The 26,301-nt window shown below is 37.2% G+C and overlaps 1 protein-coding gene across 1 annotated transcript in view; it reads left to right on the top strand.

Annotated features, from left to right (window-relative positions):
- Positions 1 to 26,301, top strand: part of LOC149278422 (ADAMTS-like protein 3) — a 142,553-nt gene that overhangs the window by 79,441 nt on the left and 36,811 nt on the right. Inside the window, exons 5-6 of the mRNA XM_089501981.1 lie at positions 77 to 313; positions 19,977 to 20,103. Coding sequence (XP_089358107.1) covers positions 77 to 313; positions 19,977 to 20,103 — 364 coding nt within the window. The remainder of the gene's footprint in view (positions 1 to 76; positions 314 to 19,976; positions 20,104 to 26,301) is intronic.

Here is a 26,301-nt window from a genome sequence, read left to right on the forward strand (position 1 = left end):
CAACAGCAGAAAAACCTTGTATGATTACATATGGCAAATTATGAAAAAATACCTAATTGTTTTTCCAATATTGCAGGACTGTCCTTCTGACGTTGGAGACTTCAGGGCACAACAATGTTCAGCGCATAATGATGTTAAGTACCAAGGACAGTACTATGAGTGGCACCCGGTCTATAATGATGCTATTGCCCCCTGTGCGCTCAAGTGCCAGGCTGTGGGCAAGAACTTTGTGGTGGAACTTGCACCCAAAGTCCTTGATGGTACTAGATGTAACACAGACTCCCCGGATATGTGCATCAGTGGGATTTGCCAGGTAAGTTTACAAAAGCACAGCACTAAAACAGTATATTGTGGCAACCTTCTTGCCAAAAATGCCATCACATTACTTGTAATTGTATTGTTTCTTATGTTAATATTCTGAACATTGCTATCATTGTCGTATATATATTTTAAATGTAATGAAATGTAGCAGCTTTACATGTTACACTAAGCATAATGTATTTCCATATTTTTTCAACATAAAATATATATAAAATCTGTGATTGATAGACACAAATTTAGTACATTATTTCTGGGTTTGGTCATGTAATATTCATTTTCTCCCGTCTACGTTTCAATTTATGGCAAAGTATCACCATAGAGGTCACACTACAAGCTGCATAATGTCATGCTTGAACCCACACACATATTATGTATGTGACAGTGTGAAATCGCAACGTATCCTGCTTATTGAATTTGCTGTCTCTTTGTACATGAATAATACTCAAATTGCGATTCTACTCTTTACTAAATCCTAGTACATCTAAGTGATTTTTTAAACATTCTGTTGATAAGCACTTTATTGGTTTGTGTGTAGGCTGTTTCAAACAAATTTGTTGCAATGCTTTCATAGATTTCCCCTAGTATATTCAGATTGAAAATAGTTATACATATTGAAAATAGACCTGAAATCAATCAAGTGCAACCTTTGTTTTAAATACTAACATTGGTTGATCTAAAAGAAGGCAAATGAAAGCATTAGCTGCCTCAAATCACTTATCTTGGCAGTGTAGTCCACATCTTAACTGCCCTGACTGTAAAAAACAAAAATGTGTTATGCCATACAAAAAAATGTATTTCAATCCAAAACAATGCCTCTGTGTTGAGTGATTAAAGGGAGTGAGTGAATTAGAGGGTAAAGGAGGCAGGGAGGGAGTTGAATATGTACAGTGAGAGTTTATGATTAAGTGTGCGTTAGCATGAACGTGTGTGTAAGGGAGTGTGTGTTGGCATCTTTCTATGTTGAAGCACATTTCCTATTTTGCCTAAAACCTTCTGCAAGGAGATGACATTCATGCCTGGTATAATTAGCTTCCATATTTTTGTATTATCTACTAATACAGAGATGTTGCTTTCAGAGCTTTTTTCCGGGTCATTGGTAAATAAACAAATTAAAAGAATGGGACAGACCCCTGGAGTTTAGCACAGTTTGGTGTGGAATGTGATGTGGTCATTTTTCTTCATCATTAGAGTAGATTTATTGGTTAAGGCCTACGATTATTTATCCCATTTTAAACCTTAGAATAAGGTTGCTGTATATTTTTTCAGCAGTTCTTGAGTTCTTGCCAAAATATTATATTCTTAGCATTAGCTCAAATAATACAATTTTAAATGGGGGGTTTCTATTTCATTGTTGGCACTTGTGGACGGTGTAACTTTGTCAGGATATACATGAATTTGGTGATATCAGCCAATTAAACGGACCATAAAACTGACAGTGCTTGAAAAAAAGCAATTCATAATCATAACTCTGAGATCAGTTTTTCAGCATGGAAACAATGACCAACTTCTTTTCAATTGTATTCAGACGATTGTGAGATGTAGTTCTAAAATGAAAAGCCTGGAAATCATCACATTTATATTTACAGATTAATAATTACATTTAGTTTACTGTATTTTGTTTCAAACTTGTTATTAGAAGTTGCATTTTTGTAAAAAAAAATCAAAAAAAAAATCTATACTTTGCTATAGCTCTCATAGATCTTCCTATACAAACAACATACCACTTCTCTTCCCTGAACACCATGCACAGGGAACATTCGAGGTTACATTAACAAAATTAAGCCATGAGAGAATAAAATTTTGCACTATACTGGTTATACTTAACCCTCATTATGGTTATGTCTTTTTTGTTTTAAATGCTGATTTACGTTGCTTGTTTTATACCTGCTACAAATGAAAGGTAAGTAGCTGTATCCTAAAGAGTTGTTTTTTTAAGATTGTTCAAATGTTTATTCTCTTAGTATGCACAACCTTAAGTATATCAAGAATAAAAAATCAGAAACAGGGACAGTTTATTTGAAAATATACAAGATAAATAGAAAAAACAAAATCTGTTTATTGCTACAATTTAGGTATTTTGGCTACAGTAACAGAAAAAAAACCAATATAGCCTAAATGTACCGGTACATCGATAAACAACACCTTTTTTGTGCTTTGATTTAAATCTGTTGTTTCTGTCTTTATACCAGAGCCTTTGAACAGTAAGTAAAATCATGCGTTGTTTATTAAGCCAGCAGAAAAAGTCTTTGAGTGGATAAAAGAGTAAAACTAAACTAAAATAGTTAATGGATTGTCATCAGATGAAAGAACGGTAAATATTATTTTGGAGTAGATCTTAAAATCTCACAGAATGATTTTATATATTAAAAATATAATTTGTAAAATGGTCTCTGTAAAAAACAAAACAAAACAAAACCCTTTGATCCATTAAAATTCTTTTTTGTTTCGATTCAGGGAATCAAAGCAACATTTTGCTAATGACTAGCTTGATTGCCAACACGTAATGGTTTGGAATTTGTGGAGCAGGCATGATCTTCTTGCAGCTCTCGGGCTTATTAAACTCCCATGAGTCAGGCATACATCGATGTCTGGCTCAGCTTTGTTGGAGTTGTGGTTTAACAATGACTGGGCAGCTACAGTTTTGCTACCTTTGCTGAATTGCCTTGGATAGATACACTTCATAATGGATCCTTACGAATAAATACATACTCATTTTTGTAATTCGTTTTACATTTATAAGATTTAAAATATACAGGATTAGATAAAATATGTTTATGCAAAAATAAATACATAAAAACATCTTAAAATTGACAAGGCATGCAGAATAACGGATACACTTTTGAATTTACTGTATGTAATGCATGTGCAAACTGTTCTATATAGAGTAATGTAACATATTAATTTATAAGACACACCGGAACCATTAGGTTATAATGCATTTAGTCAAAGCCTGTATGGTAGAGTCATTAGTGTTCTATTGGAGCTAGTAAAGCCTTGTATCTAGCATTAGCTAATAAGTAGAGGGCCAGTTTGGTGGCATGATAACTTAACACCCTTGATAACTCCCATAATTTGCTCAGTTTGTGGGCAACTTTGGAATCAGAGGTTGCTCTCCAGAGCTGGTGGAGTCATAAAGCGTTCTCACTTTTGATACTAATGAGTTTTCACAAGTCATCCCAACTTTAGCACATGTTATCCCAACGTTATTCTCAACTTTTCATGAATTAATCACAAACAATACACTATCTTTTATGACAAATTAGGCATATACGTTCACATGAGGGCCTCCCCATTATATTGACTGCCTTTGATTTGGCAGCAAACATTTAAAAGCTATGTACTATTTTTTTTCTTTGTTACAAGCTTGTTTCAGTCTTTCACACTTATAAATGGGATATAGTTGTGTTCTCTCACCAGTTACTTTATATAGGATAGCTAGTGCTGAGCTTATAAAATGGGAATTAATGGAATACAGCCAACACCGTCTGGCCCGGGGGGGGGGGTAAGTGGCCCCATCGGCACCTTGCCCCCTTGGTAATTAACAGAAGCACTTGCACACATATTTAAACATACACTCAGAATTACACAAGCTTAAACACACATACACTAAAACACACTTTAACACACACTTATACTAACACATGCACATTCACAATCATTTTAACACGCACATATGCATGCATGTTAACACATACACTCACATACTAACACTCACATACGCACTAATGACGCTTCAAACTTACATATACACACTTATGCCAACACACACTTACGTATAAGCACTCATGCTAATACATACACTTATGTATCATGTATCATATGTATCATACTTACACACACGTCCACATATACACTTCCACATACACACTCCCTCTAACATATCTAACTTACACTTTTGTTAAAATGTTTGGGGTCACTTAGAATGTCCTTGTTTTTGAAAGAAAAGCAAAAGTTGTCAATTAAAATAACATGAAATTGATAAAAACTACAATGTAGACATTGTCAATGTATTGGGTATTGTAGCTGGAAACGTTTAATGGAATATCTTTATAGGCGTACAGATGCCCTTTATCAGCAACCATCACTCCTGTGTTCCAATGGTATGTTGTGTTCGCTAATCCAATTTTAAGTTTAAAAACCATTTTGCAATCATGTTAGCACAGCTAGAAATGCCTTTGTTTTTTCATGAAAACAGCTAAGTGACCCCAAACATTTGATAGGTAGTTTATACCTACACAGTCCATTTAACACACACCCGTATGCTAATACACACTCAATGTAACATACATACATACATACATACTTACTTCCTACCTTACTCCCTTATCCTCTCCCTCACTCCCTTACCTACTCTCCCTTATCCTCTCCCCCGCACTCCCTGCCCTTTAGCTTTCCAGAGCCCTCTTTTTAGCTGCTTGCACACACCGTGCAAGCAGCCACAGTTTTACTGCACAGTCACATAACATTGCGTTACCTGATCCCACTGAGCCCACCGCTAAATACAGCTCTTGGAAAGACCCTTTGCTTTAGGGCTTTTTTGTTAATGGAAAGAGGCCATAAAAAATGAATATTAGAAATATTCATTAGAGTATTAGAGATTTTACACCATTTGTAAATTAGTGCTAACTATACACATTCTGTCTTTTAAAGCTTATACGAATGCCTCCAGCTCTAGAAACAGAGATGGCCATGACAACAGACATATTGGGTTCTTCTGGAAAAGCCCATTTTTGAGCAGTCTTTTATGAAGTCTAAGGTTGCTTGTACAAAATAAAACCTGTGATCCTAACTCCAGATTAATAGGACTAACAGAATATCAGTGCCGAGTTGGCCCATCTGTAGAGTGCTTAAACTCAGCACTTGGACGAGCTGTCAGCGTTATTAGTGAGAACGTGACTTACTGAGCATTCTGTGGCTTTGCTGGATGAGGAGGCCCCTCCATTGGATGGGACGCAGAGAGTGTTTATGTCAGACTAGTAACGAGTGCGCTGGGAGGTAAAAAATCTGGAGAGTTTTACTGAATAACAAGAACCCAAACTAACAGTTCATACGGTCTGTGAGTATATTTCAAACCGTGCCTTGCATACTCCTTTACATTCATAAGGGCAGACCAGACAATTTATTCCTGTCTTGCGTTTCCGGTGTTAATATATTGTACAATATACATTTCAAGTATTTTATTACAAATACAGTTTTTTTTGTTTTGCTTTTAGGAAAACCTATGAAATATACAGTATTTAATGTGTACATTTGACATAAATAGCAGCTCTGCTAGATATGTGTGTGTTAATGTTAAATGATTAACCCTTTAATACTTAGAGATGAGAATTGTCTCTACTTCCAAAATGCTTTGCTCATTTTGCTTACTGTTAAGGGATTCACATCCATTTGGAATATGCAGATAAATATTACAAATGAATTAGCAGACATTGCCTTTTTAATCACAGCCTGTTATATTTCTTTCCTTCTTCTCCGTGTTTTATTCTCTTCCCACTTCCCTGTGTTTATATAATGTTAATGAGTCTCTCTTTCTTCTCTTGGTGTTTGGGAAAAGTAAACCGGAAAATATGATCCTGTCCTCAGGGGATCGGTCATTACAAACTCTGTGGCATCCAGACAATACACCTTATTTTCGCAAACAGATTTTTTTTGGTCCCTTTATAGTCAGACTAAAAACCCGAAATATTTTTTCTGCAATTGTGCTATTTCACTTAACTGAATATTTAAAAACTTGCATTGAGATTAAAGAATAAAAAAAGTGTGTGACATTGCTAAATTCAAATAAACCACAACATAGTAGGAGCTAAATTGATTTGATGCAATGTTGTGGTCTGGCTTATCACAAGCAGTTTAGGGTATCACTGATGAATAAAATACATAATAATGGAGGGTATCTGCTATCGGCTAAGGAGCTGGTCCTGCCAAACTAACCCCTACAGATGCTGCTGAGAACCAAAATCCTAAATCCGAAATTTGAGACTAAGCCACAGCTTGCAGTTCTCTACTCTTCTTGAGCTGGACTCCATTGGACTCCAACTTGGCTGAAAGCCAAAAGACCTACCTTTACTTTCTGCCATGCTTTTCTTTATTCTGGGAATCAGGTCATGAAGTGTAGAATAAAAAATTACTATAATATTTGCACCCCAGAAAGGATTGGTCTCCAACTTTGAAAATGTGCACATACCGAGGTATGGACGCTAAGCATTGTGCAGATGAGTAACAGTATTGTAAATTTCAGCAAAGCATTTCAGAGCTATTTGGCCCTCAGATGTTGTCCCTGTATTATGTTCAGTTATAGAACTATACCTGCCCCATGTGGCATATAAATTTAATTTGTTAACCTTATCCATTTAGGCTCTAGTGTTTTTTATGTGTTTCCACCCTATGACCAATAAGTTTTTGCCTGATTCCCGGGCTGTCATGGTAAATGGGCTGATCCTCATGTTCCTCAGCCTGGAGATGACTCCTTCATAATGTACCCTTATTTAATGACATCTGAGCATATCAGTTTCTTCTATTTTTGTGGGGGGGGGGGCAATATTTGAATATATTGAACTCCCAGAGCAACAAATAGTTTTTGAAAGGGATAATATTAGAACTAGGGAATATGCTATAGGTATATCCGGAAACTCTCTGGAGCCCTCCTTCTTTTGAGTGGCTTTGTGAGGGGGTGGGCCAGTTGACCATGTAGGTGGAGTGAGTCAAGTATAGAAGTGGGGCTAGCCACAAAAGGTATAAAGTAGGAGGAAAAGACGTTGACAAGAAGTTGTGTCTTAACGCTGCTCGTCCTGCATACGGAAATAGAAGAGGAAGTGGAAGAACCAGTGAATCAGCGCCTACTCAAGAAAATTCCCAGATGTGCCCTACTGACAAACTCCACAGGTGTGCATGTCTCCCAACTGTCCTGCTTTCCACTGGACAGCCCAAATTTTGCCACTCTATCTTGCTGTCCCGCCGAGCTCTACCTCTGTACCACTTTTACAAAGGTAGAGCTCGCCGGGTTTTGGGACCGCAAATATGTAACTTGGCGTTTTCTTGTACTGGTAAAAACACAAGAACCAAGGCCTCAAGCATCAAAATTGTTAAACATTTCAAAGCTGGCCATCACATCAGTTACAATGTGTTGGTAATATCACTACAAAACTTTCAAAAATGTTTTATACAGGTGCCAAGTGAAATTGTAACCAGTGGGCTGTAATTAAACTCCTGGCTCCTCTGTTTGGCAAGTTATATAAGAAAAAAAACACTATTTTTCTTATTTACTAGACGATTATTCATGGCTATTGGCCAGAATAAGCATATGGACACTTCAAACTCTTTTTAATATTTGAGCCAAGACTTCTATCTCAAAAGAGTATTTTGCTAAAATGTTTAGTTTTCATTACTTTTTGAAATATTTAGCTCAGTTATTAGTAGGTGTTTTGTCTTCACTTCCACCTTTCGGCAGATGATGGAAAGTCTAGCATCTTTTAGGTTAAGAGACTTTTAATTAGTCTCATAAACATTAATACTCTCACTTAGACATCTAAAATGCCTCAAAATGTGTGCCAGATACATTGGAAAGTATGATTCTCTATTACTAGATAAACTTAAACAGAACGGTATATCTGATTTCAGAACCTCTTGGATAAACCTTAGGTCTTTATAGCCTCAAACGTGCGTCCAGCTTGTGAACTTATCTGCTTTTCTAAATTGTGGTCTGTAATTGGGGATTGTTAAAATAAACCTAACAAATGGTGTCCACCTTGTTGTGTTGTTTGGAATATTATCCAACAAAGACAGTCAGTAAGCCAAAATATAACATTACTTCTGCAAATTGGTCTCACTTGAGTTGGGGTCTGCAATGCTTCCAAAAATGTAGGGAAAAAAATGCGTTCCCGAGTCTGTAATTAAATTCAGGACATGTCAAGTGCTAACTGAAATTCAGTATAGTTATACATTTGGAAACTGGAATGGTTTTCTAACAGCTGGATTTAAAATAGGGCAGTATTTGACTTCTTCAAATATTTGCCCTCATTACTGACAACATGTAGATCAGGAACCTCTGGAAAAGTCAGATGTACAATTTACTAAAGTTATTTTTATAATAATTTAATATGTATACAGGCCATCTTTTTTCAGTTTTTAGTTTATCAGGCTGTAGATTTTGTATCTTGTGGATTACTAGGAATGTTAGAAAACCAATTTCAGTATAAAATAGTTTATTGTAATATTAAAAATGTGAAAAGTAAGTTACACTACAGTCTACTATGGGGCATAATTGAAAAAAGGCTCATAGTGGGCTTGCTGGGTTTACAAAAAGATATTGATATATAGACTCGTTAATTAGACAGATCTCTAATTGCATTATGTTATTTTAATAAATGTTTAAGGCATATTAATTGTGGAACCACTAAAGTAAAGTCTTTAAACAATCCTTTCACATTTGTATTACCATTATTATTATTCTTATTATTATTATTCGTAGTATTAGTTTTCATTAGACTTGTGCATTCGTCTTCGGGCGAACATGGAAACGAACACGAAGAGTGCGTTTTCGTGTTCGTTCCGAAGACACGCCGAAGAGAAGACGGCGGCGGTAAAACGTAGGCGAAGACGAAGACACACACCACGAAGATCTTCGTGATTGTCTTCGTCTTCGTCTACCATTCCCCCCCTTCATCTTACCTTGTCTTGGCTTCTTGGCTTCGCGGCATCGCGGCAGTTCCCGGAAGTGGAAATCCGCAGGTTCGCCGTCACGCTACAGGGCAGTGCGAATGAGCCTATTGGTCGCCTACAGGGACCTCCTCTGGCATCAACCAATTGGTTGATGCCAGAGAAAGACCCTGCAGGTGACCAATAGGCTCACTCGCAGGGTCTTTGTAGCCCCTGACAGCGAACCTATGGATTTCCGCTCCCGTTAACCCCTTCGATGCTGCGTTATCTAACACAGCATCGAAGGGGTTAACGGGAGCGGAAATCCATAGGTTAAAGGGCCGTGCTAGCGAACAATAGGCTCACTTGCACGGCCCCTTAACCCTTTAAAAAAAAGTTAACCCCTAACTAATTGAACAGGGAGGGAGACCAGTGGCATCGGCAGTGCCGATGCCACTGGTCTCCCTCCCTGTTCAATTAGTTAAATGTCCGTACGAGCGACTTTATTGGTCGCTCGTACGGACATTTAACCCGGCACAGACTAACTAATTGAACAGGGAGGGAGACCAGTGGCATCGGTCTCCCTCCCTGTTCAATTAGTTAAAGACCAGTGGCATCGGCAGGGCAAGTTGCAGCATTGGGGTTTTAAAACCCCAATGCTGCAACTTACCCTGCCAATGCCACTCATCTCCCTCCCTGTACAGAGTTAAATGTCCGTACGAGCGACTTTATTGTTCGCTCGTACGGACATTTAATTAATTGAACAGGGAGGGAGACCAGTGGGATGTGCCGGGTAAGTTGCAGCATTGGGGTTTTAAAAGTCTGCACGAGCGACCAACAGAGTCGCTCGTGCAGACTTTTAAAACCCCAATGCTGTAACTTACCCGGCACATCCCACTGGTCTCCCTGTTCTATCAGTTAAATGTCCGTACGAGCGACTCTATTGGTCGCTCGTGCGGACATTTAACTGATAGAACAGGGAGACCAGTGGGATGTGCCGGGTAAGTTACAGCACCAGGAGCCTAAAAGTCTGTACGAGCGACCAACAGAGTCGCTCGTACAGACTTTTAAAATCCCAATGCTGCAACTTACCCGGCAGATCCCACTGGTCTCCCTGTTCTATCAGTTAATAAATGATAGAACAGGGAGACCAGCGGGATCTGCCGAACAATTACGGCACCTGGAGTATAACAGTCTGTACGAGCGACCCTATTGGTCGCCAGCAGGGGGCTCGTCTGCCATCAACCAATGGCAGACGAGCCCCCTGCTGACGACCAATAGAGTTGCTCATACGGACATTTAAACTCCTGGCGCCAGAGCGGCTTTAACCCCGTTTTAACCCCTTAACCGGGGAAAACGAAGAAAACCCGAGCACGAAGAGTGTCCGCGAATATTCGCCCGAAGAGAAGACAGGACCAGGCGAATATTCGCGGAATACGAAGTTTTTTTTTTTGCCGAAGACGAACACGAAGAGCCCCCTGGTGCCCAAGTCTAGTTTTCATACATATAGGGCCACCAATTTATACAAAGCTTCTTAAAATACATATTCAAGGGGAAAGACAAAACTAGAATTGACAAAGGGAAACTGATACATAAAGAGAGCCCTGCTTGCAAGCTTACACTCTAGAGGGAATGAGGTGAGGAGAAACATAAGGTATGGCGAAAGGGGAGCGGTAGTGTGAGGGTGGTATTAGTGGCAGGTAAGTTCTAGCTACAAAAATGGTATGTGTGTCTGAAGTAGTGGGTTTTTAGATTTGTTTTGAATATTTGGAGGGAGGGAGAAAGCTGGAGGTTCGGGGGAAGTGAGTTCCAGTGGTATGGGGCAGCACAAATGAGATGGAAATGAATGTTTACCCTTAGAACCAATGTGGAGTTTTTCATCCTCCAACCAGTTCCCTTTTAGTTTAAGCCCTTAGGTTTGATCAACCTTGGGACTTTCAAGTGCCTCCCTCAATCTGGTAGTTAATAGAATAGTCAGTCTAGCCAAAGAATGCCAAAGACAAGGTGGGGATGTCATAACTCAGGAGCCATGGGAAACCAGCAGAATCACAAGAGGTGTTGGCAGTAAACCAACAATAGGCTGGTACAAGACACAGGCAGAACCATCAAAGGGCGAAGACAGGCGTGTGATGGAATGGGATCAAGATGTGATTGAATGGGATCAATGTGACAGGTTGTTGGGTGCGAAGAAGAAAGAATAGTGGCTAGTTCTTCAGTTGTAGGGAAGAAAGCAGTTATTGTGGGATAAGAAGGGGGGGTGAAGGTGAGGGTTGCACAGTAGGGAGGTCTCGTCTGATAGTTGTGATCTTGTCTTCAAAAAGAGTAGCAAGATCTTGGGGGTGAGAGAGGTTTGTGGAGAAGTAGAGTTGTTTAGCAATAGAGAGGGCAGAGGTCTGGTTGCAGAGTTGTCAGAAGAATATGTACTAAACAAAGTAGTCACTGCATTTGGATATTGCAAAGACCTTAATCATGAATCTGTTATTTGTAGTTAGCTCTGGACTCTCTATCACCTAGTGTCAATTTGTCCTGACCAAAATTCAAGTCAATTCTAGCATTTTATAACATTATTATTATTATTATTATTATTATTATTGTGTAATGACAGTAACACATTTTTCAGGAATCAGTGAAATCAGTTACTAATCCCTATTTCTGGTAAATCTAAGCATCTTACGCTATGGGTGCTTGCTGACATGTATCAGAAGACGTGTGTCTTTGCACGTGTACCCACTGACCAATTCTATTGAACCCATATAAAGCAGAATGAATCCAGCTAGCTTTTTTTTCTTTTTTTCAGTGTTCTACCCTTAAACGTACATCTCAAATAATATGTGTAAAAGAAATGTAAGTGATATACTTGGACAGACATGGCCAGTCCTCACAATAATATTCCTGATTCCACAGAGGGTGGTGCCCTCTGTTTCCACATTCAAAGCAAGAACAGCCATGAGCTTCTATTAAACTTAAAAAATAAAAATAAAAAAAAAAACAAAAGAAAAAAACAAACAAAAAAAAAACAAAACCTGCCTCATCTTACACATCTTTCTTCACTATGATAAATTTTCATTTATTACCAGTGTTAAATGTATATTCTACTGGCTCCAACGCAAATGATCCTAGCTGCACTTTTCATTCCTTCTGCTTGTAATTCAGAAATACATAGTGAATTTTATATACGGTATTCTGTGCCTGTATAATACACAACAGAATGCTGATGTGTAGGCATGTCTAACAAACGCAATTGAGTGAAAAACTTGGTTTGTATTCTGAGTTATGTCAGTTATCTGCCAGGCACCTTCCCAAAATTAATACGCTCTTGACAGGTGCCCATATTACATAATGAGAAACCCAGCTCTGTCTACGGCAGAAGAAGAGGGTGTTTTGATTCACTGGCTACAATTCACCATAAGGCTATATCAGGTTGGTCATGTAATACTTGCCCAATATATAACCCTTACATACACAGTAGATGTATGTTAGCCAGTAAGGCAAGCTGAAATAATTGGCAAATGTACATTGGTGTTTTGCTACTATCTTTTTATGAAATCCTTTGGCTCATATAAGGTAAAAATAATATTGGAATGCTATCACATTCTGTCACAAGGATGTAATATGTAAAACCATCTGCTTTTATCATTTTCCCACTGGCAACAATAAAATTCTAGAACGGTGAAACCATCCAAGATTTTGCCATATGGTAAAATAAAAAAGAAAACAAATGGATTAAAAGTGACCTCATTTAATTTACACTGTTCTACAATTGAGACTAAACAGAGAATGTCTAATTAGAATACGGGTCAGATAAACCCAATTAGCCTTCTTCGCAAAGGTCAAAAATGGGTCAAAATTGTAAGAGCACTGAGTTCTTGTAATTCATTTTTTCTCTTTTAAAGGTTTGCTGAAGTGCATCAGATGTGAATATTTAATTTCCAAACATCCTAAGTATAATAATCACTTCATCTGTAAGATTTAGAAAGTTAATTCTACTTCTGCTCCATAAAACACACTCGGTAATTGTTTAAAGGAAGCCTGTTTTCTTCACAGGAAGCGTAAGGTTATTTTTGCAGGTTTCTTTAACATACTGGTATAGTTTGGAGATGAGGTTGACAGGGAGGTGTGTACATTGAATAGAAGCATTTACCCTTGTGGATCTGACTCTACTCTGTACAGTGCTTATGGAAAATTCAATATGAGTATACATGCGACCAAGGCACAACTCCCAAGTGAAGCTAATGTCTTCTCAATGTACACACTAAATGTACAACGAGGCTTTGTTTTTTTTTTTTAAATATTTGTTGCCAATTGTGTTCCATAGTGACTATGTAAGGCTAAAAAAAGATATAAAGCAATCATAAAAATATAGGATATGGTGACTTCTTAGTGCTCATAAAGATGTACTTTCTTAAAGGGAGATTAAATTTAACCATTGGCCTTAGTGCGGCCTAGACAAACCCTCTGGAGGCACAGGTCCTTGTGGTCTTCATTTGAGACTTGCAAGCACCCAATGATAGAGTAAGATGAAGCTGATTCCACTCGGGATGCTGCACCCCTCCTGCCTGGCATGCTCCAAAGAGATACTAGCAGATGGTGATTAATGTTTAACCCCCAGAATCTCAGACAGCTTGTGTCTAGTAAAATGGTTGGCTAAGGATCATAGGAGGTAAAGGTCAGAAAAAAGTGAATGCCTAATTGGCTACCAATGGAATAGATTTCCAGCGATAAATACTATCTGATGTCAGTGTTGTGGTCTGGGTACCATTTATAAGTGCTCTTTTTTTTCTGGTTATTCTCTTTCAAGCTACATAATAACCTTCCATGACGAATAATCAGTTGCACACTTTGGCTGTCATGTTTAGTTCATCTTAGGTATGACCCATGATGTCTGTGTGCGGTGTTAGCCTAAAGGGATGAATGTTAATGAAGGAAGAGATTTGCAGTGTCCGTGACCTGTAATAAAAGGATAGTTCACTTTGATTGTGCAGTCACTTATATTTGCAAAGTGCTAAAAGGAGGAGAATATTTAGAATGTCATCTAGGTGGACCTTTTACCAAACTACTTTGCATTCATCAGAAGAACATAAAACTTAATCCTGAGCTGGCTTTTTAATAGCTTAAGCAATTTTTATGTTTAAACATCTTTATTTGGCTTTCATAACGATTATTTGCACGAATCACAGTGATGCACAGGTAGAATCAAGCCTAAAATCTGGTCTATGCAGTACTCAAAGAAGAGTACAAAGGTAAGTGGAAAATTCTAACCAGTTTGAAAAATAAATTTCCGAAGTTAAAGATGGTCCATGCGCAAGCAAGAAGGAAGGGGAGAGTAGTGATTAACAGTTTATAAAGCACTAGATTTAAAGCAGCTCTGTTTTATAATAGAAAAGGTCTTTTGGGACCCATATTCGTTTGTACCTTTTTCCCCACTTGGTGGTCAGAAAGTTTGCTGAAAACGACTGTATCATCCTAACACCCCAAAAACCACCATAATGTGCCTGCGAATGTCAGCGCTCAGCCTCTCTTGTTTTAATCAGTATACACGGCTATATATATATATCAGCCAGGGTGCCGCGCAGTACATAAATACATGGTTTATCCACATAAATGAGCCATCAACGTTTCTGTCCATCTACCGGACCTTTATCAAGGTACGATAGTCAACACAAACCAGAACTGAGTGTCACGCCAAAAATCCTTGGCAAATATGGCCTGTTGCTTCCAATGAATTGCTTCCTATAAAAATAGGCCGAAGCGTCGACATTTGATGCTATTCTTATATTTTATAAAAGTCCTGTGCTTTCCTGAATATCTTCTACTTGGTACTTGGTGTTTTTTTAAATAATTGAAATAAAATACATAAATTCTTCCAACATGTCTTATGTAAGTACAAATCATTGGCAACAAATCCCTAGCCTGTAACTACAACCTCTAAAACAAAAGTGCCCTTCTTTGGCCATCTGAGATGTTGGTTTGCAATACCCTTTGCAAGTTTCTTGGCTGCTAAAAGGGTCCTAAACTCCTTAATCTTAGTAAGCAGTTTTGGGTATTAACCATTTAAATTGATTGCATCAATTATGGAATTTGTAAAATATATTTCACTATATTGACAACTCATATGTCCATTTGATATGGTGCAGATGCCTTGAGTTTTCATTCAGCCATATATCGTATTTTCTATATGTATTTTAGAGGTGTTTTTTTTTATTTTTTTTTAAAGGAGCTGGACCATTCATAAAAACCGATGCAATAAACGCTGATAACATTCATACCTTCACAGAGATAGGTTAAGGGAAGTGAAGAAGACATTGTAAGGAAAACGATGGCTTTTCCCTGACAGTCAAAGAGTTTATTCCTATACCTTACTCATATCCTCTTACTTTCTCTAATGATATCATCTCTCATTTCCACATCCTTTCTTTCATTATGTTTTTCCTAAGGATTATTTTAGCTTGGATGTATCATATCCTGCTCAGTGAGTAACAAATATCTCCTCTTATCCCAGAAAAAAAACACTGTGATCCTACACACATAAGAGTGTTTGTTCTGTGATTGAATGTTTTGGTATCTCAGTATCTACCCTGTTTCTTTTATTGAAAAATAATTTCCTCTGGACATTACAAGTTTGCGTTCCACCATTTGTAAAATGTGTGAAAGGATTTATATTTCCTGGTAAGGATTTCTCATCATACAAACCAAACTCTTGGTATTTTGTGTTGTTTGAGCAAATGGACTACTAAATGATTTTCCCTGTTGCACGGATGGATTTCTTCATTTAAAGCACCTATCTCTATTTTCCAAACGATAGATGTTTTGTTTTTTTTTAAGTCATTTATGTGGTATAATTGAATGTTATCATCCAAGTATTTTTTAAGTATTTGTTTTAAATTGTTTCCCACAATTAAAGTTAAAAGTATAGTTCTATAATGTCCGAAGACAAACTTCTGCCTTGTAGTTTGCATTGTAATGCAAAAAAGGGTCTTTTAATCTGAAGACTCTAACATTACTGCCATATTTATTAAGGCAAAACAAGAACAATCCTGAAACAGAAGCAAATTAAATATTTTTGCAGATTGTTACAAAACCAGTTACAGAACCTTTAGTATTGTAAATATGGCCCTTTACCAAGATAACAAGCATTCCCTCGTCCCATATTTATACCTTATGGCGCATAAGAAAGACAATAAGGGTGACACATCTCCTGATATTTAGAATATAGACAATACAACAGTTATCCAGCCAAATATCCACGCTACTGTAAGCAATAAGGCAGGGGCATAACTAGGAACCACAGCGCCCCAGTGCAAAAATTGCTCCGGGGCCTTCCAACTTAACCAAGCAACATGTCCCACAGTGCCACATTTGCCCCTAAACAGCTTCCGAGTGCCACCGTTGCCCCGAGCAGCTTATCCATGCCATCCTATCCCCCAAACACTCTGCTTCTGCCATCTTTGCCCCCAAACAGCTTTTACCTTATTTGCCCCTTGTAAACTCACATACTCTTGTACATACACATTCATGCTCACATCCATACAAACATACATAAAGACACATACCCCTTCTCTTCTGCCCGCACCCCCTTAACTCTCCTGCACCATATGCAAGCAGCCTCTGTTTCACCATGGGGTGACGTAACGTAACCTGACCCTGCTATGCTCCTGTCTCCCCATGCCAGTTCAAAATTGTTCAGAAAAGGGCTCATCTGACCTGAATTGGCGTGGTCCAGGTTGGAAGGTCCCTTTTTGAACAATTATGGACCAACATGGAGAGACAGGAAGCAGATATTTATAACACTACAATAACATTCTGACAAACAATGCGCATGAAGCTTTGGAAATAAATCTCAATCTTTGCCAACAAGTAGAGTGAAATGTTACTAGTCCACATAGAAACATAGGATGTGACAGCAGATAAGAACCATTTAGCCCATCTAAATTGCCATCCCAATCCTCTATTAGTATGATGCTCGATTTATCTACCACTCTTTCAGTGAAGGAACATTTACTTCTGTTACATCTAAGCCTCTGACCCCCTTATTTTAGATTATGATCACTTGTTCTAGCTTTAGTTATTTACATTTTTCTATCTCACCCAACTCTTCTTTCCTAAAAGCTATACATATTGAGACCCCTTAGTCTTTTCTGATAATGGAATCCTGCAAACCATTCGCCATTTTAGTAGCCTTCCTCTGAATTCTCCCCAATATGTCAATATTCTTCTGGAGATGAGGTCTGCAGAACGATACACAATACTCTAGATGAGGCATGACCAGAGATCAGTAAAGGGCCATAACCAGCTACCTCTTGCTGTTACTAATACTTCTAACAATACGAGCTAGTTCCATGCTTTTTCCACCTAATGTTAGTTATATAGAAATTAAGGGTCTCTTGGATGCATGCGTATCAGAGTTCAGGTGATTAGCTATTGGAATCTTGTTTTGTTAATTTGTTGGAAGAATTGAGGGTGGAACTGAATTACACTAATAGATTTGTTTATGTACTTTGCTTCCCTTTCTAAATATTAAATTTTTCAATTTTGTTCCATTTGGAAAAGGGTAATTTTGGTGTAATTCATTTTTTTTTTTGCTAAATGGCTAATGATTATTAAAGTGGGAAACTGTATAATTTTCAAGTAAATTCAAGCATAGCACTGTGTGTATATATATATATATATATATATATATATATATATATATATATATATATACACGCACACACACCCATATGCTAGTACTCGAACGTTAACTTCTATGAGACATTTTAGGAAATACTTTCCTTGCTCTGGCCCGGGACTCACATCCTATTACATTCTTCCATCAAGCATAAACAGAGGTCTGCAGGTTTCCTTTCATCTTTGAAATGGAAAATGTGCCATATTTTTTTTTTAAGAGAGAACGTGTAGGCCAATGAAACATGGGATACAATTACAAAGGGTTTTGCTGATAAAAATACCTGTGTTTATTTCTTAGCTGCCACAATAAGGCACACCTTCATAAAGCTTTCTGTTTCTCATTTGGAATATCTGCGTTTTCCTTCATCGATTTCCCTTTCTCTCTCTTTATGAAATCTACCAAATTTTATTTATAGAGTTTCTGAGGCTTTTTTTAATAACACACTAATTTATTATACATTGAAGAGATTATTATTGCCCGCTGCTTCATAGGTCTGCTTCAGGTCTAAGCTAGAGAAAAAGCGTCAGCATTAATATGAGCAATGGTGGCACTATCATTTAAACAGATTAAGCAGCTGCTTGTAGCCCCCATAGACCTAAGTCCTCCCCTCAAAGGGGGAAAGACACACATTCTTTTTTTAAACTTATATCATTGCATTATTTATTTTTCTAAAGCTAAGTTGCAGTCACAAATATTGTGTATAAGTATCATTTTTATATGAATTTGAGATGGGACCCCTCTAAATATTCACTGTCCATGTTTAATGCCCCAACCTCTGAAACTAGGTTAAAATAAAAACAGGGAAAAATCTTGAAGTTCACGGAGGTTCTTCAGCTAAAAAAATAAATAACCTGCTGTAAAACCAACATTTATTAGTGACAAATAATAAAAGGAATTGGGATTTTTTTATTGTCATTATAATGGTGGGTTTCCCCCCTTAATACCATTTATATAGAAAACGCTCTCCTCCATCTAAAAGGCATAGGCTTCTTGCATTCAAGATTAAGTTGGTTTGCAGATCAGAGATAATGTAAGTAGTCCTCAAATACATTTCCATTCACTTGACTCAATTTTATTGAAAGGCTAAAAAAGATTTAGGACGCACGTAACTCACACTCCCAATTAGTTGTGTCCTAGATTTTACCTTTCCAGTTCCATTCAGGCAATTCAATTGGAATTAAAAGACCATATGAACCATTGGTAGTAATAGCTTATATCTGGGGCCGTCCCATGTTGATTTTATTCACTAGTTTTGACAATCATTTTGAATCATTTTGTGCTTATGACTCCTAAAAACAAGAATATATTGAAGAAAATGTTAATGTTGAGAAAGTTAAATTGCATTTAAAAATTTGTAATTTAGGAACACTTCATTGAAAGCCTTTATTCTTGGTGAGAAAATTGTTCAGAAATACTGGTTTGCACCATTGAATAAAGGCCACAGAAATAGGGGAGGTAGTGAAGGTAGTTATCGAACTGTACAGACCTTCTATGGAGGTCAAGGGAGACAGTGTCAGGCATAATGAAATAATAAAATAGGCATAAGTAATGGAAAAAATACATTAAATCATATCCTTGTGGGACTTTTTAAGTCAACTTTAAGATATGGAATGTGTCAAAATGTACATTTACACTGTATATCAAAATACTTCAGTGACTTATTGGTAGACCTATAGCGCCTACTAACTGAAGTGGTACCGTTAATTTCCTTTTGTGCTTAAAGTGTGCATGTTGAAGCTAAAGTTTTAAGGATGTGCAGCCTTTATGGGGGAACAGGTATCTCTTTTATCATGATGGACTTGATACCTGACTTTTTCTGATTACACTGACAATCTATATGTGAATTGTCGATTTGGCATGTATTCCCCCAATTTCCCATGTTCAAAATGATGTTTGCCCCTCTAAGTGAAACACATGTGACGCACACTCTTTGCTGTTAACATACTGTAGTGTGGATAGAATTATATTATTTTTTTGTTAACTATGTACTTGAGGAGTACTAACCATAAATCACTCAATTATGGGTTTTATCTTATCCCAGAAGTATTTGGATCCCTGTGCATACATCTATATTGAGCCAATAAATTAAACAAAAAGTGCTTGTGAACATAGAAAACATAGGCACGTGTCTAGTCAGCCTCTCCTACTGAACATCTGAAAACTAAGCTTAGCAACTTATTAGAAATGATACATTGTTGTAGGACTTGCCTAATTTCAACTGAGAAGCAAGATCTCGCCTGACAGAATGAGGCCAACTCATAAAAATCAAAAGGATAACACAATAAATAAAATTCCAGAGACTCAAGCATGTGTACTATAGAACTCCCCTTCTGACTTCTGCTGTTGATATTGGCAGGCGGTGGGCTGTGATCGGCAGCTTGGAAGCAACGCCAAGGAGGACAATTGTGGTGTTTGTGCTGGAGATGGTTCTACATGCAGACTGGTGAGGGGACAGTCAAAGTCTCATGTCTCCCCAGATAAGAGTAAGTACAATCCTTTACAGCCTGGCCAACAAAGCACAACCTTGCCTATTGGACGTGGCAGTGCATGCGTGTTAACAAATTAAACTAAGTAACCTTTTATGAAGATGTGTACAAAAAATTATTTAGATGCTGCTTTGAATGCATCTTTATGGCCCCCAAATCTTCTTAAAATGCATTAGTTGTAATGCACTGTATTTTTAATTTCATGGATGTTATAAGACCTTCCATAGAATAATAGGAATTTTCAAATTCCATTTTCTTATCCTTTCCTTTTTTGTTTCTCTTATTTTCATTTTGTTTTCTTTTCTTATATATGTAGCCATCAGTATATTTATATGTATGTGTAAATATAAAAAATATGTTTAGCTTGCTGAATAGCAGTTGATCTCTTCCCATTTCTGAAGTTTCCCAAACTTACAGTTAGAATCTCACACATGTACAAACCTTAAGAAATCAAAAGTAATTTAGTAGTTATACTGTTTTGCATTTGCTTTTTGTGAATTTGGGCCCAGTGTCTGATAGGAGGATTGTGCCAAAGCATTGCACACAGCATATCATTCTGGCAATCAGATTATTCATTTTCTGTGCTCTTTATTCTCTGTCTTTAAACATCTCGTCATTGCAGTAATAAAACAAGGTCACGCACTGTATATGGCTCCCTTGAGATAATGAGAACATAGTTGATATGAATAAAAGGGCCAATACTTTCCCTAAAATAAACAAGATAATCCAATGAACTAATCTTTAACACTTTTAAAATGGGACATTTGGCAGCAGTAGCATTATGTTCTGATTATATTTTATATACTACTTGTTATTTAGTCTATTATATGTTTATGTAGCTAAAAGAATCAAGAATGTGTGCATACAGTTAATCTATGTTTTATTTTATGTACTGTTTCATGTCTGCCTCTGTGTCTTAATTAATATTCTTTGTTTCCAGGTTTAAAATATTTGTATTATGGTTTTGTTTGAAAGATTAACATTACAATTAACTTAAAAGCACAATCAGAAACCATAACAACATTTGCTTTAGACATTTAGACTTTAGAATGATCTTCACAAGGTCTTGTACAGAATTCCCCCAATATGGGCTGTCTCGGTTTTTGATGAACTTGAGAGTTCACATAGTAATAAATGTTGGAAAGGTGTTGTACTTGGGCAGACTTATTGGTGCAAAGTGGTAAACATGGTGCAATCACCAAAGCAACTGATGGAACGTTTCTGTTGGTTGCTTTTCTTTTACCGCTGTCTACCAGATTTATTCTATATATATATAACTTGATATTAAGATAACAATTGATATTAAGCATAGAGTGCATCTGTGTAAGGCTTTTTTATGTCACAGACACCCTAAATCACAAATAATGTTGATGTTCTCCACATTGGTAAGTGAAAGAGAAGACTTGTTAAAGTGTACCCTATTTCTTTAAAACCAGAATTGTTCTTTTTCATTTAGCAAAGCAAAAAACACAAAAGTTCCCCATATAGAAATTATGTTTTATGTTTTCACTTAATATATAGGCAAATCCGTTAGACACACAGGTAAGTGTCCATAGCCATTACAGTATCAAAGAGAAAGTCAATGTGTCTGTATGTATATATGCATACATATGTATACCTACATAAACAAGACACACCGAATAAAATCAAATATACATGTTACAGAGGTAGATAATATCGTATATCCCTGACTTCCTTTAGACCCCGATGTCCACTCCTATTGTTTTAACAAAGTCTCCCTTTCTCTACAAACACATCTGTTATCCAAAATTGTATGTGCAAATTGTATATTTGTGTTTTATCCTTGTACTGATATAAAAAGTCTAATTTTCTGATTCACAGGGATGTCCATTTAATCTTCCCAAAGTTTTAGCTATTATCTGCCATAACAAAAATTTACCTTATTGTTTGCCAATCTTGTTACTTTATCCATCCCAAAAACACCCCAAGAAAGACACAAGCAGTGTTAGGATTACTAACAATTTAAACTTGGTGAGTTGTAATGAGAGCAGAAGGAGATTTTTTTTTTTTCTTCAATTAATCATTACATTTTAACTTTTAGGTGCATTCATTTTTAAAGCCATTAGAGTTTTACATTGGCTACAGTTTGAGTCAAATTACAAGCTTACTCTTTGTTCTGACCCATTTTGCTCAGATCTGGGGTCTTTCTTCTATTTTTTTAAACAGCCCCTCCACTATAGATGCTGAATGCAAAGGCGGTCCTTTTAAATCGCTTCCTCTATTTATTTTTGATAATCTTGGATTTAGTTTAGGTAACCAAACATCCTTAGGGGTTATGTGTGGAAAAGTAGGAGTAAAGAAGGGAGTGTTAAAAAAAGAATGTTAAACTTAGAACAGTAGAAACATATTAACAATTGTCCCAAAGTTCTATGCACTATGCTTTTTAACTGAAAGGGTTCTAGAGTAAAGTGCAAAGTTATGCTTAAACATACTTTTGACAGTAAAGGTTTTTTAGAACATGATAGCAGGGCAGAAACCATTAATCTCATTGACATTTAGTAGTATCTGAAACAAGGTCAATATAAATATATCCCGTTTTGCTTTGGTGATGATAAAGGAAAAGGGCAGGGACACCACAGACACTGTGGGATTCTTAACTTTAGCAGGATTTCCTTCCAAATGCATGAGAGGATTAATTTATAGATGACAGCACAAAAGGCCAGGACATCTGGTCAATTATATAAGGGGCGAGTGTGCTGAACATCCTCTTACAGTGATGGGACAGTACAATGTAAAGTACTGACCAGTTGAATGCCAAGGCAAAACATACCACACCCTTATGTTCTCAAGGGCTTCGACTTACCACGTTACCAGAGTTTTTCCATATAGCGGTAATAATAGCTGCTCTGATAGTATGTATAACGTTACTGTGCTGACTGCGTTAAAAATATGGTAAATATTTAAAATGGCTTATAAGTCAGAACCATTTTGAAAAATAATCTTCTGAAATGTACAGAAATTCCATAGTTAAATAGCAAAATAGATCTGGTTTTCTGCATGAATATCAAAAGCAAATCTGTTCTCACAGGGTCAGGGCTGTGCTTCAAAGGCACAAAGTACTTCAACCTAGTCCTCAAGTACCACCAACAATGGTGGTTTTTTATTTTCCATTACATGAGCACATGTGAGTCTTTAATTGGCACATCTTTTAAATTTAGGCCTGAGGTGGATTGATCCACCTGCGTGGATCTGAGGAGGTCCTGAAAACATGGATGACATTGACATGCACCAAGCTTATATAGAGAAAAGAAATTATACGCAACCATTAGAGATGTCTCAATGGATGTGCTGATCACTTCTCCTACGTGTCTCTGCTTAGAGTTGTAATTGCCACTTTATCACCCCTGGTTTCAGGGGAACCAAAACATCTGCAGAACCTGCATATCAGAGTGGCCACATAACCAAAACAAATTGCCAATATATTGACATCATTTTCATGTCCAAAAAGTATTTGGGATATTTTATTGTAACATGGTGCTCTGTATTCTGCTGCAGAATGGGGCACCGTGGCTGCTTTGCCTTATGTGTTTCCTGTGGAAATGTTCATGAATGACCACAGACAGCAGCTTTGCATAGACTTTTTTAGCTTAAAGTATTCCCTTATATGGCCTTGGTTGAGAAACGTTCTGCGTCTGCAGGAATGAGGATAATCTTACGTCAGTCTGAAAACACTGGGAATGAGTCAGGCCGTTGAGGCATTATGTGTGGTTGTGTCAGGTGATTAGTTTGATAAATAAAAGTCTGTGTATTGATACAGCTCCAGAAAACTCAATCTCGCAAACACGGACCTTTTCAAACAAAACATTTTGTGTTTCATTCAACAAGTGACATATGAAGTGATTGTTGTTATTAGCTTGTGTGAGATTCCCTGTGTGTCTGCATGCCATGAATGGTATGACCGCATGTACATTAGCCCATGTCAATGCCAGACATGCAGAAAGATTTATTTTAATTTATTGATATTATTATATGACACTATTTACCATAATTGGTTTCTGTGAAACTTGTGGCCAGTCACCTAGTGCCACTTGTGTTTCGGGCTTATGTGTAAAGGAATTTTGAAGGAAAGTACTGAAAGTAAAGAAATCAGCAGTAACAGTCCATTGGTTGCCATGGTGATTATACCACTTTTACCATCAGAATTGCTCAACATATATAAAGCACAATACCACAGATAAATCTATCACAAGTAACTGAATCATCATATAGATTCTGAAAAAAACTGATGCCTTTTATCTCAGTTAATAAATCTGAGCTAATGCTTATTATGCAATTGTAATCTGTTTAGACCTATTTGTGTAATTGAGCGAGGCATTTAGAAAAGCAATACATTTTAATTACCTATGTTGTAGCGCTATAGAACACTCATCAAGATTCTGAGCTCCTAGAAAAGAGAGACATCAGGGGAGGAAAGAGGGAGAGAGATTTGGGGTCTAAAGTGGGGCTGTGCATCCTCATTTTGTTTGAGGGTGGGCTGCTAGCCCAGCAACAATAGTGATGTATGACTATAAGTAGTAAGCAGTAAGAAGACATAGAGGTCAGTCTAAACAACTATGTAAAATTAGAACGTTGTCCTATGCATTTTAAGCTCTAGAACACATTGTTTTCCAAACCATTTGCCTCTGTTTTAATGTATAACAAACATGTATACCTTTCCCGGAATGCATCCCTTACGAAAAAATTACTGCAGTTTTTCTGAAGTAATACTGCAGTTTTTTGGACATGAAAAAACTGCAATACTGCACTTTTACTGCAGTATTACTGCATTTGTACTTCACTGTACTGCAGTTTTACTGCAGTTATTTTTGTACGGAAGTACAAATGCAATAAAGCTGCAGTACATTGAAGTACAACTGTAGGTTTGCAGTATAAAAAAAAGTGCACTAAATGTGCAGTAACACTGCAGTACAACTGCAGTACAGTGAAGTACAAATGCAGTAAAACTGCAGTAAAAGTGCAGTATTGCAGTTTTTTCATGTCCAAAAAACTGCAGTATTACTTCAGAAAAACTGCAGTAATTTTTTGTAAGGGATTCCTGTGGTAAATATTAGGGCTATAAGGATAGATGCACAAGCAAACATTTTTAGCAGATTAAATCTCCGTTCATATGATGTTAAATAGTTGGCCTATCTAGTAGATTAAAGTTGGTCTTGCCTCTGTTCAGAAGATGGCCAGCTTAAAAAAGAACATGTAAAATACCAGCTTCTGTTTTCTGGAGCATAAGCTTCCAGTCAGTGGCTGCATAAGATCTTGTATCACACTTTTTCTCCTTGTTGGCATCCTCCTTGTCCCCAGGGGAGGGCTGGCAACAAAAGGCCTGGGGGCCCATTGCGCCACCGAATCAGCCCACCATCCATGCCCATCTTTGCCTGATTTTCTAATGCATATTGATGTAATGTGATTGGGAGTACATCAGTACACTAAAAAAGTAATCATACACGGGTATGCAGATTAAAATAGAGTAAATAACACAAAACATTTACTTTTCCTCTCACTGATTTCTGGGCTTAGAAAGTTTTGTCCTCAAATTCACAAATTCAGGAGGGTGTTTTATCTCTGGATATGAAAAAAATAAATAGTTCAATTTATTCCTACAGTAAGGACAGGGTCTGTTGATCCTGTTGTAGTTGTGTGCAAATCTAAGAATAAGAAACATTGCTTTGTGTGATATGTTGGTATGATGATGTTGTAGCAACAACATTTCTGATCTAACATCCTCATGATAACAGCACAAGCAATTCAACTCAGTCCAAATATGCTGTATCAAAGTAAAGAAAGAGACAGGGTCTTCCTAACAAAATGATCCAGTTCGTTGAATTTTTAGAACCTTTGATTTATACTAACGTCCAATATATGCAACAGCGAAAGATAGGTAACACTGTGAGGTCCATGGAAATCACAGCGGGACACACTGTTTTACAGTTCATTAAGACCCCACAGAAGAATCTGATGATGTGTAGCCTTTGCCACATGTGCCTTTTTACCTTTAAAGAGAAGTGCACTTTAATCATATTGGTGTCTGCTTCTCTGTTCTTCCATTTTTGATGACATTATTCTACCTGCCCATGTAGCAAAGCTGTAAAATGTTGCGATATTCTGGTAGGCATCTGTATATTTGGAGGTTTTAGTATTGGGATTTTGTGTTTGGAAGCAGTTGATCTAGAACTTTCAGTC

This window comes from Sceloporus occidentalis, unplaced genomic scaffold (genome assembly GCF_023333645.1).
Source record: "Sceloporus occidentalis isolate IW3139 unplaced genomic scaffold, rSceOcc1.0.p SCAF_189, whole genome shotgun sequence".
In the NCBI taxonomy this organism is placed as follows: domain Eukaryota; kingdom Metazoa; phylum Chordata; class Lepidosauria; order Squamata; family Phrynosomatidae; genus Sceloporus; species Sceloporus occidentalis.